General features: G+C 40.7%; 1 protein-coding gene across 4 annotated transcripts in view; it reads right to left on the reverse strand.

The window, feature by feature from the left end:
* Nucleotides 1-3,068: 3,068 nt before the first annotated feature.
* Nucleotides 3,069-21,896, reverse strand: part of veph1 (ventricular zone expressed PH domain-containing 1) — a 92,418-nt gene continuing 73,590 nt past the window's right edge. For 3 of the 4 annotated variants that reach the window (XM_061682407.1, XM_061682406.1, XM_061682405.1), the window contains 3 exons: nt 8,021-8,157; nt 4,854-4,907; nt 3,069-4,762 (listed from right to left, as the gene is read on the reverse strand). In XM_061682407.1, the coding sequence (XP_061538391.1) occupies nt 4,580-4,762; nt 4,854-4,907; nt 8,021-8,157 (374 nt within the window). In that variant the 3' untranslated portion in view covers nt 3,069-4,579. Of the gene's footprint in view, nt 4,763-4,853; nt 4,908-8,020; nt 8,158-19,436; nt 19,463-21,896 lie in introns of those variants that run through there. The other variant, XM_061682409.1, reaches the window with a different exon arrangement.

Consider the following 21,896-nt stretch of genomic DNA (forward strand, 5'->3'; position numbering starts at 1 on the left):
GGATAATTGTTGAGAATCTGAGTTGAAGAGAAGAAGGTTTCTAGAGGGGGGTCAGAAAAGAAGACAAAAGACAAAGCACTAACTGTAAACAAGATGAGGAAAGTAAATCCTTACATATCTAGAACAATGACACATTAGACATGAGTGTTGTATGGGGCAGTAGTGCTACACCCTGTGAGGGAAGGACAGGACAAAGACAGGAGAGGAAGCATGCAGGACAATGGTCGTGAACCCGGCTGTACAACTGAAGTGTGGCGGGAGTGGCTATGTAAATTATAAACGTCTATAGGACGAGCTTGTTATTCATGAGTTATTTGTGGCAATAAGTGAGTGGCCCCCACACCCAGCGAAAAACTCCCAGAGTTGAGGGTGGGACGGTGTCCATTGTTTGTTGGAAAGTAGGGCGATAAGGGGGGACCCAGGGAGGAGCCGCGGGGCATGAGAGGTGACTGCCAACGCCAAGCAGTCATCCAGCCCGGGGGAGTGCTCAGAAGCACCGCTATGAAGCTAGTGAGAACCCACCTCCCCCCGTTACCATGACTGCCAAGTCCCCGACTGGCAGTCATTGGCCCTACCCCGTATATCAGTGCCCCCTAGTTGCGTGGTGCATTAACATCTGGAGAGGCCGGGGGGCTGCAGGCCTGCCAGGCACTGCTGCCGAACAGCCAAACCCTCCCCCACCCAAGACCCACCGTGCCCAGAGGTGAATCTGAGTTTAATTGACTAGCAAATTGTAAGTGTGAACATGAGTGTGAATGGTTACTTGTCTGTTTGTCCCCTGTGGTTGACTTGTGAGCAGTCCAGGGTGTACCCCACTCCTCAATGAAGCCATTGGGATGAAATTCAAACGGAGCTTGTCCAACATCAGTGACATCTAACATCACAAAATGTTCTTCTGGATGAATGAACCAAAACATTCCAGTCCATTCTTTTTTTCCACCCATTTTCTTCCATGGCGTATACGGTATATGTCCCGATACTCCACAGACGACGTGCCCTCACCTCCCACGCACACACTTCAGTGAACCCAGATTGCATCTAAAATGATGTGATGTTTCGACCAAAATGATGGCCAAAACTGACTTTGATTGTTGGGAGGAATGAAAGGAAATGGGCAAACAGAGTGCAACATGGGTAATTTGAGCCAATGTTATGTCTGCAGCTAGCATGGTTGCAGCTGTTGCACAAAGATGTGAAATCAAGATACTCATGTGCACTGGAACCACCAGAGTTGAATGCCTCAACAGCGGTCATGTTACTTTTTCTTTAGCTTGTGTGTGTGTGTGTGTGTGTGTGTGTGTGTGTGTGTGTGTGTGTGTGTGTGTGTGTTGAAGAATTGAACCCAGAACCTCTTAACTTTGAGGCGGTCATGCTAACAATTAGTTCCTAACCACCATGCTGTGTTTTACATCGGTTAACCTTTATTTGTACATGTATGACATAAATGTTAAAAGTATCCAAAATGTTTTATGATGGTGACCATTTGAGATGTCGTGTTATGTAACGAAATGGTTTTGGGGTTAGAAGGACTTGGAAGTCAACCAGTACCGTTCTGTTTGATTTTAGAGGATCAACTGTATAAATATTACTCTATATTTAAAAAAAACAGCCTACAGTAATCCCCACTAAATTGCAGTTCACCAATTGCGATCCCACTAAATTGCAAACTTTTCTGTTATACATATACTTGTTTATATGCACTGTGTGTTTTAATAAGTTTGAGATTAAAGTGCGGTATTTTGAAGCTGAACCATGAAACAAATGTTTCGATTTTTTTTATTCCATTATTATTATATATTTTCTGTAAATTTTATGCAATAATTTTTTTGTGTTGAAATATGTTTTCATTGTGTTTAACACTCAGGCCTTGTTTAATTCTACTACACTTTTAGTTTGTTTGTGGCCTTTTTTGGCCATCTACAAACATACTGCAATTTTAAAGACTTTTAAGATGTTTTTTTTTGCTTCCTCTACTACATAAGGTTGTCATTAGAATGAAAAAATAACATTCATGTTATTGTTTTATAACATTTCAATTTCCAGTTTCTTTACACAGTGTTTATAGGTTGTAAAACAACCTCAAAAATGAAATTGTCTCATTACCATTTTTTTTTCTTGTATGACTTTCTACGGCCAACAGAAGGAGTTTCGACTTGTGAAATGAAAATGCAATAGTTCATAATGGTCAGCAGAGGGTATCTCCACTTCTTATAATCTAAATTGCTTCATTCATTTGCTCCATTGGAGTGGAGTGAACCATTTAACACTTCTTTCTGAAACTAAGAATCTGGTAGAAAACAAGAAAAAAAAATAATTAAGTTGAACGAAAGCCACTTTACCTCAACTGAATTATTCATTAAGTAATTAAAAATACAGTTTTCATGAGTTTCAACTGGCCAAAAGTGGCCACGATCGAGCTAAAAGGTGCAACATGATGTAAATAGGACATTTAACGAGCTGACATCGGAAATGACAAAATCAGACAAAAATCCACACCGTTGCAAGCGTCACTACTTTTGTATTAACACACCTAGCCAGCATAGAGGCCTCATGTTTAAAAAGTATACATTTTTTAATATGGTCTCTATATTGCAGATTTCCATTTCCATCCGTGAGTGGGCCTGTTAACATTACATGCATCCACCTGTGCCTGGGAACGACCTTTGCCTGCTTCAGAGAGATCAACATAGTCCAGAAGCTGCTCGGTGAAAATGACAACAAGTTGACGTGTGCTACAGTACAAGACAGGCCGCGACCTGTGAAATGTGAAGCGGGCGCATCCGCAACTAGATTAAAACAAACAAACAAACAAACAAACAAACCTTTCACACAATCAGTCGTCTTAATGAATAGCAACCGCACATTCACTCTACAGTTTTGGAACTCCTGAAAATATCCCACTCCAGACGGCGATTGCGAAAGAAAAGCAACTTGACCACTGTGATGACCCTCATGGGAATTCCCAAAATAGACTACTATTTGTGTGAAAGTAATGTGAGCTGCTCTGTTTGGGGGGGGGGGGGGGGGGGGGGGAAAGAGAAAGCATAACAAACGTAAATATCAAACGTGTCCAAACAATCATTTATACACCTCATACTATATTTATATATTTCAGAGATCTTTTGACATTTGCAATATGCTTTCCTTCCAAGAATGTGACAAGATCTGTAATTGAAATAAGAAACTCATACCGCAAAGCGGGGGTGGACGGGGGTGGCTGGGGGTTCTTGGCTACACTCGGGTGGGCAACGTATGGTCCACGGGCCACATACTCTACCACCTGCTTTGTTTTAACCCGGCCCATCCAGCATTTACATGAATAAGAACACATGCGTTTTATTTGAAATGTAGTAAAGTTGCTCACCACAGCTCACATCAAAAGTGTCACATCAAAATGCAATAATAAAAATATAATTTCTAGAAAATAATACTGTGTACTGAATGAAAGCGTCAGTGGGCCTTATTCATCAACAGAGCAAAATGTGTTGTTAAAGCAGCACTTTTACAAATACAGCATGTTTGCTTCTTCTAGAAACTAAAGGAACATACATAGTGGAGCAAAATAATGTCTTAATAATAATAATGTCCAAAACGCTACAACACACTTCAATAATTCTGATGGAAACATTTTTTTGAATTTATTAATCCAGACAGTATAAACATGAATTTTATCCTGTTAAAACAATTCATTGGCTCCGACCAAACTTGTTGGACATGCGAAATATTTTTTTTTTCCATTTTTTTCATTTGTCTTTTGTGTGAGTTTAAGCGAAATGTGCTTCAAAAGTCAACCCATCCATCAACCAGTTATGGTAAAATTGGTCTGTGCTTGTTTAGTTAGATCTTATGTTTGGTACTTTTGATCAAACTAACATTTCACAACGGTTTTATGAGTTATTTGAAAAAAGCATAGCATTCTTACGTTTTATTCATAATCGTGTATTCATTGTAGAGCATTTAAACAGGACTAAAATGCACTTAAGGAGTTATGGGTGAGGACGACTGTTTCTACAGCGATGACTTCCTGCTGCATTAAATTCACTTGAGAATTAGTGAAGTATTTGTAATTTTTTTTGCAACTTTTTTCATCAATTTGTAACTTCTTTCCTTAGTTTGTGAGGTTTTGCCTACAGGCTCACAGTCTCATATCCTAAATGAGAAATCTGGGAGCCTTGGAATTGTGTGTTTACTGAATGAGTATCATGTGATTCTGTTTTGGCGCGGGTTCAATACCCGGTTAGTGGTCCCAAACCTGAATACAAAAAAAAACTAATCATGCAGGTGACTCACTGTGGCAACTGCTGACTTGGATATGCAACTATAGCAGGGGTCACCAACCTACAATTGTCTACATTTTCAAATGACCACTTCCACAGCAGTCCAATCAGTGGTGAGTTATGGCCCATGGGCACCATGTTGGTGACCTATAGAATGTCGCTGATCAGTTTGCATCCACTAATAATTAAAAAAGTGAAGGAGTGTTCGAACAAAATGAACACATTGACATATTGATTAATGGGGCCCACCGTGTGTGTTTGGAATGTTTCGCTCAGGTGACGGCGAAGGTGGTGCGGTCACGTCACAGGTAGGTGGTGGCCTCTCTGTTCTCGCGCTCTCTGGCCTGAGCCACGGCCACGTTAATGCACTGCAGCCACTCCTCGGCGTGCTTCTCGTCCTGAGCTTTCAGCACGTACGACTTATTGTCCGTGAAGATCTCGAAGGCTCGCGGGAGGCCTCGATCCCGACGCTTCTTGGCCACCACCTGAGGGACAAATTAGTCAGCCTGGTCCCCAAATGTTAAACAAGGCTAAATTGGATTCAGGGGCGCACCGATGGGTAATGCTGAGGCTTACCTTGACGCTTTGCACTTTGTTCATCTCAATGGGAATGTCGTCCAGCTCATCCTTCTGCAAGGGAGTGGGACAAGAAAAATATCTTTGTGCATCACTAACAATGGCATCTTTGTCATTTCTTCATCACACTGATGCATCACCGAACGACTTTAACCACACACCAATTCTTTTTTTTTTTTAATTTATTTATTTTTATTTTTTTATCAACTAAATGTTGAAATTGTTTGATGTGCTGCACCTCTTTGGGTTTGTACAAATTCTTGTGAATGTGTGTGTAATTGTCTGGGGGTGCAAATTACGCATTGACTTTCGTGGGAAGCCTGAAGTTATGTGCAGACACAATGTGTTTGTTGACAATTGCTGTTGTTACCACCACGGGTTTATAGCAGCACACTCATGTACCCATTCATTATTGATTTCCTGGAACATTAAGTACAGTGAATCATCAACAATTACTCATTGGCTACAACATTATGTCCTCCAACACAATCGAAGATGGTGCTTTTCAAACTGCGTCTCCATTCACTGGCACCCCACCAGAGGTCAAAGGTGAGGTGCAGCAGCTGAAAAAAATGGAAATAAAAATAACACACAGTGGAAACCCCAATTTACGAACGGCTCAGTGTTCAAACTATTCCATTTTCGAACCAAAATATTGTCCGATGGTCAAACCTTATCACAGTGTGCGAATGTTTCATTCATCCCTATTGTTCCAGGCGTTGCAGCCATTTTTTGCCGGGCGGAGCAGCCATTGTGGAGAGTTGGCTCGCTCTGAGTCGCTACAGCGTCGCGCTGGGTCGCTACTTTGCTTATTGTGTCATTGTGTGCCTTTTTTCGGTGTTTTTCACCTTTATTCTTACATTTACATAGCGCGTGACAGCATTTCTCAGAGTATCATTTGCGAGAAGGCAAGGCACTCACATGGCAACTTGCTGTCAAGAGAAGAAGCTGCAAGCTAAGAAGTCAATGTAAAAGTGGATTTCATTTTTTGCTCTTCATAATTGCTTGTTAAAGTGTTTTGTGATTTCCGCCGGGCTCTGAATGCACCAGAGTCGTGACGCTGTTTGGGGGCGTGTCGACAGGGCAGCCGCTTACGAATGAGGACAGTTCCGCTTGTTGTTGTTTTTGTTAACTTGGTTAATAAGGAGATTTTTGTGTTCAGTCTTTTGTCGAGGCTGGAACCAGTTATTTATGTTCACATTATTTCTTATGGGAAAATTATGTTCAACATACAAACTTTTCAATTTAGAAACCCTGTTCGAGAACGTTTGTAAATAGAGGTTCCACTGTATATTTTCAAAAACAAAAAGTATCACAGGAAAAATGGATTGATACTTAGAGGCTTGTGAAAACTTTTAAAAGGGAGCATTTTAATATAGCTTTGTTGATGTGTACCTAGCATTTGAGCTGATGAGTATATATTTACACACAATGTTTGTACATAGAAAAAGACACATTTGACCAGCAATTCTCAAATTGGATAACATTCACAATCAATATGGTTCTTGCTCTAATATTGAGAAGCAAAGCCTGAATAATAATTAAAAAAAAGATCTTCTGAGAAGTGTAACCGACGAGATCCTACAGAGCCACTGAGGACCTTCTGTGGATGGAGATGGAAATGGAGCAACATAAAATAACATTTTGTGGAACCTCATCCCCCGTGTGGGAATAGCTCTTTCTCAACACACCAGCAAGAGCTGACAAAGATAAAGCGAGAGCTCAGAACAAAGATGAAAAACCTTTTCCATTTGTGGCTGCTGAAAAAAGTTTGCAATGCTGTTTTGGAATAAAAACAAGAAAGCTTCATTCTCAGCTATTTTTAGAGAATTCCTCCATAGGACACAAACACAACACTGAGCAGTGCGAGGAACATGAAGGAGGTTCCCTCTCTACTTCCATCCATCCATTTTCTGAGCCGCTTCTCCTCACTAGGGTCGCGGGCGTGCTGGAGCCTATCCCAGCTGTCATCGGGCAGGAGGCGGGGTACACCCTGAACTGGTTGCCAGCCAATCGCAGGGCACATACAAACAAACAAACAACCATTCGCACTCACATTCACACCAAAGGCAATTTAGAGTTCTCAATGAACTTACCATGCATGTTTTTGGGATGTGGGAGGAAACCGGAGTGCCTGGAGAAAACTCACGCAGGCACGGGGAGAACATGCAAACTCCACACAGGCGTGTGGAGTTTCAAATTAGAGTACGGTATTACTTAATTATTTCTCAACATATATCTCCTTGACCCTTTTGTATCGTCTGCGAGTCGGAGAACCCCTTGTCCGATTGGCTGGCAAGTTTCTGTTAAAATTATCCATCAATAAGCTTGTACGGGCCGAAATTCCGAGGGGTTCTTCAAGTCGAGACGGCAAAATTACCGTGACATTTCAAATGCTGAAAACTCGACTTAAATAGCGCAAATTGAACATTATTTGTAAGAAGAGGAGTGTGGGAAAGTAGAATAGGTCATGTACTGTACTGTACTTTAGTAATCAATTATTTCTTCATCAATTGATTTGTTACAGAGTAATTTAAAGGCATTTGTAGTGCTCATTCCATGTTTTTCAGATGATGACGACAACTTGTCGTGTTGCTATTGACCAGTTTGGCAGTCAAAACAACTCAGAATTGAATTTTCAAGGATGAAAGTCAAACAAGAAGCCAAGAACCCAAACGGTTTGAAACAACTTGGCAACAGGTGATTAGCGCCCAGTCGTTTTCTATGCTAAAATGTCACTTAAAACATTACATGTTCTGTACAGGACTGAATGCAAAAAAAGCAGATTCAATCCACTGTTAAAATTCAGCAACTTTATAGCTGATGATCTAGTGAGGTTTTGTTGCGAATAAAAAGTGTGTTGCTTAGATGCCTTTTTCCCTTCGATAAACACTGTCCTCTCTATTTGCTACTAGGTCACGGTGATATCTGCTTCCAGTTACACCGGGTGAGAGTGACTCATGTAGTTGCATCATCTCACCTTGCCCTCAGGACTTCCCCCCAGGACCGTGTCCCGAGGCCAAGATGCGCTAGAGTTGGCTTCAGCAGCTTCCTCGCGTGCTGATCACCAGTTGAAATTTCCACTCTTGCACACGGTTTGGTCGCAAATCACACGGCTTAAGAAGAGTGAACAGTGTGTGGGTGCGTCATTTACATCACGAGCGTACCGATTTGCCTCTCCGGAAGAGCAGCTGGTTTCCTGCCAAGGTGAAGTAGCGAGTCTTCCAGCGCTTGATAAACCTCCAGCGGACCTGCTTCTCCTTCAGCTTTCCTTCAATGAGAGGCTGACCCTCCTGATTCACACCTGCAGAGACACACCAAACAGGGTCAGGAACATCTTAGCTCTTTGCTCATATGATTCACACGTCAAACAAAGGTTTTAGGAAAATAATTTGCCTGTAACGTCACGCAAAACCAAGAGGTCAAACCGCAGTCATAGCGCAATATCAAAATGAGACCTCAGTTGAACAAGCAGCTAACTGTCTTTTGCTTTTCTATTGGCTTTTTTGCATTGTCAAAGAAAATGAGAGAGAAAAGAGAAGCATGTACACCAAAAGTTACATTAATTAGGCAGACTCACACAAAGCGAAGGGACTCCAGCGTCACTTTGTGCATTACCACTTGTTATCAAAGAAAGTCAGAGGGAGAGTTCATTTCGTTCATTTTGTTTTACAGTTTTTCCACCCATCCATCCATTTTCTAAAGCACAATAATTAGGGTTGCATAAGAACTGGAGCCTAACCTAGTCTTTGGGCAAGAGGCGGGGCACAGTACGCCCTGGACTCACCCTCACACACTTTGCCCTCGTTTTAGTGTTTTATTTGTTCGTATGTTTTCAACGTTGTTACTGTTGTATTTTTTTGATTGTTTTATTTTTTTATGTTTGATTTTTATTTATGTATATCACTTTGTTTAGCCGCGGTTGTTTTTGAGAGTGCTCTGTAAATATAGTTGAGTTGCATTAGTCCCCAGGCAATTTCAGTGCGCATAAAGACAAGCAACCATTCGCACTAATGGATGATTTACAGTCTTCAATTATCCTAATGAGCTTGTTTTTACGATGTGGGAGGAAGCCAGTGTCCCCGGAGAAGATCCACACCCAGGCATAAGGAGGAAATGCAAACTCCACAGAAGGAAGGCCAGAGTGAAGATCTGCGAACCCCAGAACACCCGAAATGTTAAGCACTCGAACGACGTGCTGCCGAAGTTACGTTAATTAGCATTAATTAAGTAGACTCACATTCAATGCAGAAAGACCAACATCAAAGAAAGTTAAAGTTATGTTTTACAGTGGTTAGCAATCCCTCCACCCATTTTCTCAAATCTTAGAATGTACTGCTTGTCCTTATTAGGGACAATCATAGGGCACATATAGACAACAAAACGTTCATCCTCACGTTCTCCCCTATGGACAATTAAGTTTTTAATGAACCTAACATGCAGGTTTTTGGAAAATGGGAAGAAATCTCAGTACCCAGAGAAAACCTACGCAAGCACTGGGAGAATACACGTGGAGTTTACAAAGGAAGGCTGCAACAGCCAGCCAAGGCTCAAAAACCAAACCTCAGAACTGCAACAACAAGGCAACCAAGCTGCCCTTTGCAGTGGTTAACGACTAAATACTGAGATGGGTGAAGTGTAACACAATAGAATACACAAAACATGCTTCTTTTCTACAGTTTTGCACAACATTCTCATGAAAATATGGTCAGATCTCAGATTCCAGTTTTGATGAATATTGGCCTCCATTTACCAACACTTCTCATGAATACATTCGAAAGGTCCCGTACTTTGGCTATTTAGACCTCCATTGAGTGACTGTCTAAGATGCACTTAGTATGAAAGTATCAATTTCATTTAAAAAAACAACTTGGTTTTTTAATACGAGTGTCCAGAAAGGCCCCTCTGACAGCTACTTCTGTTTGACCCAGTTTTGTATCCGCTTTGTCCATATTTGGCTAAGACCGCCACCTTTCCCCTGATTGGTTGCGTCCGTGTAGAAGTCCCAGTTGTTAGAGCACACGTGTTTGTTATGTTGACAGTGCTGGCTCGGGAGCGGCGAGGTAGGCGAAGATCTTCGCTAGTGATGTAGATAAGCTCGAGAAATTCGAATGACCTGATTTCAGGCCTCTGTGCAGAAAAATGTCGTCAACGATTTTAATTCATATTTGACATGTTTACTGAGGTTTACCATGTAGCCAGACATCCCAAATACTAGAAAAAGCTGTTTTGGTAAAATATGGCACCTTTAAGGCAGCACAGGGGATGGTTAACGGGGTTCAAATCCCGGCCCCGCCTGTGTGGAGTTTGCATATTTTCCCCGTGCCTACGTGGGTTTTCTCCGGGCACTCCGGTTTCCTCTCACATTCCAAAAAAACATGCACGGTAGGTTGATTGAAGACTCTAAATTGCCCATAGGTTTGACTGTGGGTGCGAATGTTTGTTTGTTTCTATGTGCCCTGCGATTGGCTGGCGACCGGTTCAGGGTGAAGATAGCTGGGATAGGCTCCAGCACGCCCGTGACCCTAGTGAGGCTAAGCGGTTAGGAAAATGGATTGATGGATGGGACCTTTAAAAGGTAGTGTCATAAGTAGGCATACGCTTTTGCACACACAGTAGAGTAGGATGACTCATCTATCAGCAGGGGAGCTGGCTTGCTCAAGGACAACACAGCCACATTCTAAACTGCTGTTATACAAAAGGAAGTGGGCTCATCTGGGATTGCGACCTCCTCACACCCAAGCAAAAATCATGACACTAGACCAGTGGGCCAAGTACTGGTTTGTCATTTTGTTTTTAAGCCCTACTTACTTAACCAACTTAAAATCCTGTCAGATATTGTGAAGTTGAGTAAATTGTTGTATTGTATTTTAGAGATCATCATCATCATTTTTTTTATCATTAGTTCACATATTTGATGTATTTGAATAACTTTGGGTCCAGGGAGGAAAAACATTAATTTTGGCCGAAAAATACACAAATGGGGACGGAATCCACTATGCCCGAGTCAGGTGAGCAATTTTAGCACCTGTCCTAGTAAATCTGTTTCCCTGTAAACCAGCTGGTCGAATTCAATAAAGGTAAATGATTATATAGTTTCAGTTAAGCAAATACTACATCCAATCTAGGAAACGTTCATAGGACACACGTGAGAATTGCCTTTCTGAATCCAATGTAGAATATTCTACTTTCTTCCACTCATACTTTAGTTTTGCAGTCTTCTTCTTCTTCTGTGCTCATAACATCAACATTGTTAAGAGATTATACACAGCATGACTGGAGCCAAAACTGGACCAAGAAATCCTAACGCAACGATTTTTGGGTGCACTGACAGAGTATGTGAGAGAAAAGTGCTTTATTCTCCTGGACGTGACAAACATTGGACAACACATAAATTGTGACCATTCGTACTTCCTATCAGGCTACTAGACAAGGACACCATTTGCACAACTGGACACGCTGCAACAGAGTGCAGTGCCGCCTGGTCTGCATCATCCGACAAATATTCCAAGTTCTTGTGGGCAGAAATTAACGTGCTTGACGCATAAATCTTCGGTGCTGTGTCTATCCCTCGCTTTGAAGGAGACACCTGGAAAATTGTCCCAGGATTTATGTGAGCCTCGGGCCATGACTGCGGTGCACAACCTCTTGTACAAGACAAACTGACGTCAAATGACGAGACCAACTCATCAAAAAAACCACACAATTCATCTTGAGTCACAAATGATGTGCGTTCAAATCATAAGTGTGGAAATTTTGCTTTGGTTGCATTTAAATACTATACTGTAAATGAAAAAAAGAACCACTAAGAAAGACTGCAGTCCATATCAGAAAAAAACAGCAGCAATTCCAAACCAGTGTGGTGTGAGAGATCATCAGGGGCGCTGCCAATTTCACTTTGTCTGAATATGATACGTTAATTACATTGTTAATCCATCTATGCCAATGACATATAGTGACAGGCAGAACAATTAAATGCTCTTCCATTAGTTGGCAGCGCATATATGACATTCCAACAGCTTCTTCCCTCTTGCAATCAACTTCTTAAACACCTAACCTACAATTCAATTGCAACATGCTGGCAATTTTTTGTCTTTTTGTCTTGAGTGTGTTGTCACATTTCTGTCGGGCCAATTATATATTACTTGTGCACTCACTGTAGTAGTCTCACCACGCTGCACTATTTGCATATCTGTTGTTGACCAATACTGGCCACTCATGCCAGAGTAGCATCTGCTCCATATGCACACTGACTGAGGAGTATCTGCAACATTTGCACAATCAACATTGTCCCAGACTATCGTACTACTCGCTTGAAGTCTCGGCGCCCTTTGCACAATCGTCATTGCACTGGACTATTGTAATATTAGTCATTCGAACTGCTCTAAGTGGTAGAGGACTCTGCATCTGTTTGCACAATTGTGAAAAAAATAATAATAAATAAAAAAATAAAAACATTTACCGGCATTACCAGCTAACTAGCAACCCTTTATTGCTCAGTGACTGTTTTTCTCAATGTCTTTATGTCTTAAAAGTGGTCTCTGTCAATTGACTGTCTGTTGTTGTACTAGAGCGGCTCCAACTACCGGAGACATACTTGGCAAATAAAGATGACTCTGATTCTGATGCATTATTATTACTTCACATCATAATATGATTGTCCATCTTCCTACAATAACACGTTCACCTTAAACCGTAAACACCCTGATACTAACCCTAACCATTACCCTACTCTAACACCTGTAACACTACATTAACTCCTAACCCCCAATGCTAATCACCTAACCCTAAACTGTTAATACGAACCCTAACTTTCCCCTTACCTGACACCTAATCCTAACACCCCAAGCCCTAACGCCTTGACACTAACCGCTAGCTCTACTCCACCTCCAAACCGAAAAATTACTATTACCCCAAAACTCTATTTTGTTACAAATTCAGGAAGGGAGAACTGTCATGTATGTGTGCATTTCCTGCCCTTCCGCCTTCTTTTAGGTTTAGCTGCTGCTTAGCGTATCACCTACAGTACTGTCTCGTTACCTTTGATTACCTTATACAGGTACATTTAACCTCGTTAACTGCCTCATCGCCAATTCGTTGTCATGTTCCAGCATTCCCTGTTTACGCCATTGACTTAAAGGTTAGACCATGTTTGATTATTGACCTTACCTTTTGCCTCATGTTTTGGATACTGTTGCCAATGCTTACTGATAGCATGTGTACTGAACCTCACCTGTTTTTTTGCCTGGAGTCTTGCATTTTGGTCCTACCGCTCAAGAACTAAGTCTTCAAATAACCTATAAATCCTTAAAATCTCAAATGGGTACAGGTTCGGATGATCAAATCATGTGATCCAAAGCTGTATGTATCTGCCAGTGTGCTAGTACACGTGTGTGAATTCGTGGGTCTTTTGCGGTGAAAGGGTGCTGGAGGAAAACAGGAGCTAAGACGATAAACTATACGTCCTATAACTGACGTGAAACACTCTGTAGCTCATCGTAAAATGTGTACATGTAACTAAGACGCAAACAAGGTGAGCAATAAACGAGAAAAGAGTCAGGATTGTGTGTCAAATAAGCTTCCGAAAAGAGTAAGCGGCTGTAGTGTGCTTTAGTGTGTGGTTATCAGTCAAGCTGACACCAAGACCTTACCACCGTCAGTCAAATCCTGCCATCAAATTAATCACTTCACCATTGTAAATCATCATTAAAAAAATAGGATGATAATATAGTGTGTAAGTATTCTCATGAGCAAATCATTTTAGTTTAGAGGGTCTATTATTATAAATTGTACTTTTACTATTTAAATCCAATGTTGAAGAAATCAGAATAATATCACAAAAGAGTCGAAAAAAATCTGGCAAAAAATAAATAAATAAAAACAAAAAAAAACTGACAGTGATGACATTTATGCAGTCTTCTACTTTCCGTGTTATAGCTGGCAAGATAGCTGGGAGACCTTGTCTGATTATGTAACCCTGGGTGCAGCCTTAAATCAAGGGCATTAAAGTCTAAGACGTGCAAAGTTCTCATTTAAACACACAGTCATAAATCGCTATGCCTTAAGTCCTTGCAACTATTAGATGTGTCATTGATGACAGCAAGATGCCGAGTACAGGGGATCTGTGAAGTTGTGCAAACACTGGGCAGAGTCACATTTGGTGCCGAGGGTCCAAAAGTGTCACAATTTTCTTGACAACGTACCGTATTTGTTTCATTATACGCACCATTCTGATAGAAAATGCCGTGACTAAGCCAAAATGCCAATCAACACGACATACAGTAAAATGAGGGCTTGTTAACGTGTTTCTATAAAATGTCATGTTATATCTAAAAAATAAGTATGCGCTGTGAGAAGAATGTAGAGGCAAGGCAACTTCGAAATTCAAACACAAATAAAAATAATCCAGGGTTGCATGGTGAAGTCAAAGTAAGCATGTCTCCCTCACTGTGCCTGGGTTCAAAGTTTGTGGGTTTTCCCCGAGTATTCCGGCTTCCTGCCACATTCTAAAAACATCCATGTTGGGTTAATTGGAGACTCTGAATGCTTTATTGGTGTGAAAGATTGTTTGTCTATATGTGCCTTGTGATTGGCTGGCAGTCCTGGATGTACCCCACCTAACACCCAAAGTCAGATGGGATAGGATTAATTAGGATGAATTGTTTTTCATAAAATGTATTAATAGAAATATTCCAGGCCATACTGTTGCTTTCATTAAACTTTTTTAACTCTACAGTAGGGCAGTGGGGAAAAAAGGATATGCATCAATGCATCCTTATTATTGTCGAGAGGATGTGAAAAAGTGTGTCGTGAATATAAACTGACAGCAAATTGTGATACATTTTTAACTGATAATAAAGACTAAGTAGCTTAAAGTTTTCTTTAGCTTCAGTAGGAAGTAGCTACAGTACATGACCTGAAGTACCGCAGTAAATTTGGCTACATTTTGGATTTGTCAAGAAATGGAGCGATTCACAAAAGACTCATGCTGGAGTGATGCTACATCACACAACTTCAACATCTTAGTTATGTAAAGAGAAGTTAACCGTTGTTAATCATAAAACATGAACATAAAACCAAGTAATGACAATGCTTACTACACATAACCTCCTGTATTCTTTGTCCCTTCTCACGTTCTTATTTTCTTAACAAGACCCTTTTGTTAAGGCGTACCTTTCAAAAAGGTGTTGCATAAAAATAAAAACAAGTTAATCTTTTGATGCGTGATGATAACAGTTCATACGCTGGAGTTTTAAGCGCACTGGCTCCAGTTTGACCCCACCAAAGTTCCCCTCGTCTTAATTGAAGATGATTCGCGTGTTGTAGTGAGTCACTGAGGTTGATTCTGTGAATTGTTATTGTAAATATGACATTCATCAAAAATATCTATAAAAATACATACAGTATAGACGCCATCAAACTACGGACTTCACCTCTCACTCTGGTTAGAGGAAGACCAAAGACTGACCACAACATCAATAAAGAAACCCCATTTCTCCAAAATTGCCTTCAAACCTTCTATTGCAAAGCAATGGTTTTAGCTGATGACTGACATTTTCATTAAACCAAGACAGGCTTCTGCACACAGGCCAAAAGTGAGTTCCTAAATTAGCCTCAGCCTACCAGTGATCATGATTGCGATATAAAATGAAAACAATGCAGTGAATTTAATACATTATGAGCTCTGTGCAAAGGACTAGGACTACCTCTCTCTATTGTTACAAGCTGAAAGTCCTAACTACCTGTTCTTCCTTAGAAGCTTTAATTAAAATAAAATCCACTGAAAGCATAACATACCTGATAACTGAAAGATAGATTTGCATTCCTGTTGCTGATTCTGTCAAATAACAGTCTTTAATGTTGGGTTTTACAAATAAACTGTGGAAGACTTTGTACTTGTTACAACTAGGGCTGGAGCAGTAAAATATTGAACTGTTCCGTCCGCTCTGAATGGAACAATACGCCCTTATGGAATGCCTGTTTTCGGATTTCCTATTCATTTTGCATAGATGCTTAACAGGCTACTTACTGTGTGTGGGTGCCTGTACAGGCAAATGAAAAGCTTTCTCTGCAAGGTACTGTCCCATGCACTCCATCTCACACTGTTGTATCTTTTCAGTTGAATACAACATTAAGGGAGTGAAAACTGTTGAAACAAACATCAGTGGCTGGAAACGTTGCTTGAAACATGTCCCCTAAGTGTAAGGAAACCACAAGCAATATCACCTAGCATCTCCAGCATAAACAATCTGGTATAATGCTTCCTGGACAGATGACAGTCGAGCGATTCGAGCAGTCAACAACTGCCTATTCAAAATGCTTTTGAACAGAACTACTGTGCCAATTCAGATAAAAACAAGAAGATTACCCATGCAGTTGGAACATTTATTGCTTAAGATTTGCAGACATTTTCTGTGGTTGAAGATGTAGGTTTTCATCACTAAATAAAAAGGCTTGACCCCTGTTAAGTTGTGCCTTGCTCAACATATTCCAACAAAGTTGTGATTTCCAACCTCTATGACAAAGCGTGCAAAGCCATAAAACATGATTTGCCTCAAATACAAAAGCCCACCACAGATAATTGGACCTCCCCGGCAACGGAGAGTTACAGTACTTGAAGATGACAGTTCACTGTTAGACTACTGGAGTGGGGCGGCACGGTGGGCGACTGGTTAGAGCGTCAGCCTCACTGTTCTGAGGACCCGGGTTCAATCCCCGGCCCTGCCTGTGTGGAGTTTGCATGTTCTCCCCGTGCCTGCGTGGGTTTTCTCCTGGGCACTCGGGTTTCCTCCCACATCCCAAAAACATGCATTAATTGGAGACTCTAAATTGCCCGTAGGCATGACTGTGAGTGTGAATGGTTGTTTGTTTGTTTCTATGTGCCCTGCGATTGGCTGGCAACCAGTTAAGGGTGTACCCCGCCTCCTGCCTGATGACAGCTGGGATAGGCTCCAGGACGCCCGCGACCCTAGTGAGGAGAAGCGGCTCAGAAAATGGATGGATGGATGGTAGTGGTAGATGCGGAGCACAGTATTGCAGATTTGGCACCTGTATGAAAAACACACAACTGTGCAAAAGAATTGAGAAATTAGGTGAGTGATAAACGAGTAATATTTCTTGTTTACATTTGTATTTAAATTTTCTTGCATATTGCATACTACTGTACAGTGTATACAAGCAGTCAAGGAATAAGAGTTTACCAATTGAAAGTGTTGTCTTTAAAATTCAGCACACCGATGGTACTGGAATTGTTAACTGCGAAATTAAATTTTTGCTGACAACCAAAAATACAGAGATAATTCTTTTAGCAGACACAAATATGTACTGAACCGAAACCAAAAGTGGCAAAGAGGAAACTGTAGTGACGGAACCTGAAATGGAATATATTGTGATGTATCGGAAAATGGTGTATATACAGTATGTCTAAGTTGGCAGCTCACTACAATATGAAATCCGTTGATGTCATTATTAAAAGAACACCGTTGGACATTTTTACCCTAATTATTTGCAAATTACAGTAACCTATTTGCAAATTACAGTAACTAAATTACAGTACAGTACAGTAACTCAAGTCAATGTTTCTATTCATTCTGGTGCTGATGAGTAATGCCTCGCTCAGACTACAGGATTTTAGCCCAGATATTGGCTCGATCAGCTATCGTGGGCGATTTCCCCAGATCGAGCCCAACATATTTTGTCGGGAATGACAAAACTTCTTGTAGTGTGACATAATCCACGACCAACGACTTGGTCCAACAATAGCTCTACGATGCCAAAATGAAAAGTCTAGCATGTTTGATATTTTGGATAGCTTCCATGTGGTGTGACATATCCATGACATCTCTCCGACAGCGCACCTCAACATCGACCAATAGGATTGTGTATTGTCACCGGTACTTTGCCTCCCATGCTTGCTGTTGTCAACATACTCGGTCGCTGTTGTCAACATTTATTCACGCACACGCATTCGACAGAACGCTGGCTTGTTTATATATAAATATTAGTGCTAGCACTAGCTTTCTAGGCTACATAACATTATGTTGCATGCTTGTATTAAAAGTATGTGAACATACCTCAAGCTCCTCTTGAATGGACAGCCCACTCCCGAGCACCGGTGACGACACCACACTTTTCCTCTTTTTGTCCTTTTTTTCCCCAACACAATACATTGGTGTAATCCATTGTTGTTATCGTTGCCATGGTAACGTGTGTATCCAGTGACACTTTTTCTGGTTCCGCCTCTCTGACAGTGTTTGAGTTGACAAGCTAAAGCCCAGTGATCGTAAAAGACAGTATACGGTGCTATCGGAATCGTATAGTGTTGCCACTGTTTGCCCGAGATACGGCAAGATTTTATGGCAGTAGTCTGACATAGTGCAATCGTGAAAGACCAAATTTGTCTTGTAGCCTGAGCCAGGCATTACACAAGGTAAACAGGAGCTCATTTGGCTTGCAGAAGAAGTGGGCCAGGTAATGTCCATCTTAACTTCACTTAGCAATTAGCAGAACTGACCGGGATCACTCTATTGCACACAACCCACAGTAAGGGTTTCATGAAAAAAAGTGCTACATACATGTAATCCGAGAGTTAAATAAGACACACATTCAATGAACTACGGGTAACATAAACACACATGATCAATGTTACGTTACTCCTTATCGTTCATGAACATTAAGGATAAACATCTTTATTACGGCAACAGTTCAACATATTATGGAGCAATCCATGCTGGGAGCACACAGCTTTTACAATTCTGCTGCATGCAAAATACAGTAACTCTCTGCATGACGTCAACCAACATCCCATGATGCAGTGGAAACTGTAGTTAATTACTGCAAAATAACTTTAAAGTATTTTACTGTACAGTATGTGGTAAATAACTACAATTTACAGAAAGAGTGAAAAAGAATGGAATGTACACTGCAAAGTCTGCTGTTTATGTGAAGAGACTCAGCTCCCAGGGACATACTAAATATCTGCCTCTGCGTATTGTCATCTATTGACTCGTTTTATTATACAGTGGATTTCTTTCTTCTTTCCACTTGTATTACAATTCAGAATATTACATCAGTTTACTGTTGTAATTGATTATTTGCCTTGAAATTCACAAAATGTTTTAAAATACAAAATAAATCAGAGGTTGGACATTTTTCTAAAACTGATTGTGCTCGGCTTTGGAGCAGTTTAGCGTGCCATTTTCTAGTTTTATGTTGGCTATTTTTGGCTATTAAAAACATTCATCCATTTTCAACACCGCTTAGCCTGGTTAGAGTCACAGGGCGCTGGAGCCTATCCCAGCTGACTTCGGGCGAAAGGCGGACTACACCCTGAACTGATCGCCAGTCAGTTGCAGGGAACATATAGACAACCTATTCGCACTCACATTCACACCGTCACTGAGTGGGAACTGAACCCACGCTGCCCGCACAAAAGTCAAACGAATGTACCACTACACCATCAGTGACTGGTATTAAAAACATATGTCAGGTAATTCCTGATCTGACCAGCCCCTTGTGGTTTAGACACCATTTGTCACAGAAACACATAAGCACTTTTTTTTTCCATTTAAAACCAGTGCTTACATTTTTCTGATGCTCCAGATGGATTCCTGTGGAATAGAAACAGAAAGGTGTTTTTAAAGTCGAGTTGTTTCTAGCGTCATGTAGATTTGACATAAGTAAGCCCTGTCACTAGCAATAATATGAATAATATGTGAATAATATACCCCACCTTCACATAGAAAGTTGGACGCAGTTCACTTGGATGACTCATAATGTTTCCCACATTTCCAGTTTTGCACAATGACACAGCTGATTGTGGTACCATTTTATGGACGTGTTGATGTTTCACATATTTATAAACCGCTGGACTCTCTGAGCACTTTATGTTATTGTTAAATTGTGAATCGAGTCCAACATCGTCTGGCATGAAAAGTGGTGATGCATATTAATTGTAAACCTTGTGAAAATATTGATGTTGTGTTTATACATTTGTTAAAACAAAGTGTGCCTTGTTTCCTATCAGCTGCAGTCAACACATTTGCAACAATTCCAGAAAAATATCATCCCCCAAATGCAATATGGAAAACCTTCTGATATGTTCAAGCATATCATTGATAGCTAATGATGCAGTAGGAATTTGAAATTGTAATGCCCAGCCTGAAGGTGGGGACAAATGTCGCGGAGGGACAACAATAATGTGCTAACGGAATACGACAACCGTTGCTCAAAGTGCTAACAAGACTTCACCGTCCTACTGAGTTGAAAAGAGCGGGTTTTTGATTACACATTTTTATGAAACTATATAAACAATGCTTGGTGAAACTCAATCACCTCCTGCCTGCAGGCACATTCCCCTGCCCAGATCACAGGGAGTGAGTGAAAAACACAAAGTTTGAGCACGTTTGACATGAATACACTGTATATTAAAAACATTTATGGGTTTGACAGAGCTTTCTTGTGTACCATCTGCTATCACTTTTCATATAAAAAGCCTTTTGGTAAAACAGAGTCACCCAAGGACACTTGTGGACCTGTAGCTATTTGTGCATGTATGCGCACACGGCGACTCACACACTTGAAATGTGAGGAAACCGCAACGCAGCAGCTTCAATGGATCTTTGTAATGATTCGTCACTTGCTTTTGTTTCGCCATGTGGGTTGGAGCATATTTTAGACAAATCTTTGGTAATTGTTAAAAAATGTTTTCATCTATGTTGTCCTCATTTAATACACATCTATATGGGCACCATGGTTGGGAGTCATTTGTAAAAAAAACTTTGTGGACATCCTGTATATCGCTGGCGTCGGGCGGAATCCTCGTACCTCCAAAACCATTTTTCAGGAGAACCAAGAAACAGCACATTTGTTGAACGCCTTTCGTAGCCGAGTTTGTGCTGGGCATCGTAGGGCATATATAGACAAAACAATCATTCACAGTCACATTGACCAAATTTAGAGCAGGAGTCAACAACCTTTTTGAAACCGAGAGTATCCACTAACTTCTCCACCGTGCTGCCCAAAGTGAACATGTGCAAGAAACTCAAAACCTCTCCAATCCCATCATGCACTATTTGAATTGAGTTCACTGGTTTTAAACAATCATCCCACATTTCGTTTTTGCATCTTCTCCATCACAAATGAATAGTTGGAGAAGGTACATAACAACTGATACGCTTTGATGTGATCATCACGTGTCGTCAACATGTTTGTCCACCAGGGCTTAACTGCATCCACACCTGGCGACTTACCGTACTTCTCACTGTCCCAACCGAAAGTCAAGTTATGAAAAACAGTGCGTACGGGATGCCGCTTGAAAGCTACTCAATAACGACACTTGAATTTCTGTCTCGCTTTCACCTCTTGCTACCTTCTTCCATTAGCCCCCCTGTCTCATCATGCTACATATTTCTTACAGCATGTGTTACTGTAAACTGCCCTCTTACATAACTAATAATGGCTTCCATGTACAACAGGAGAGGGTTACTGAGAGACCTCTAAGGTTGGCTACAATCCATTCCAGCATACTTTTTGACTTTCCATTCTTTGGGATTTGGGGGGAAAAATCCAATAAGAATTATTGGTCATTAGATTAAAGTCAAACTCTCGCTTTATCATAAAACCTTTAAGTCCACTGGCAATTTTTTAGGTACCATTTTACCATTCTTAACTATTTTACAAATGTATACAGTTTTGTACAGTAAAACATGAACAGATGCGGAGACAAAAGTGAAGAAATATTACTGCTAGGGAGAGGAGTCACTACACACAAAGAACTGAAGCAATTTACTTTTGTGGTGTACATTGTATTGTTCTTGATTTTTGTCTTTTTCTTTTGTCAGCCACTGAATAGCCAGGACAGAGATGCATGTACCATTTTCCTTAGTCTCAATTAGTCTCATTTCCCATTAATTGGTCATCATCACATTTCTACATTTTTACTTTTGAAAAAATATAAGTCAATAAAAATAAAACAATATTATTGGGTCAATCTTTGAAATCTATTATTCTCATCTGTTGAGCCACATTAGAAAATACAGTATT

Source organism: Phycodurus eques, chromosome 7, assembly GCF_024500275.1.
Source record: "Phycodurus eques isolate BA_2022a chromosome 7, UOR_Pequ_1.1, whole genome shotgun sequence".
Classification (NCBI taxonomy): domain Eukaryota; kingdom Metazoa; phylum Chordata; class Actinopteri; order Syngnathiformes; family Syngnathidae; genus Phycodurus; species Phycodurus eques.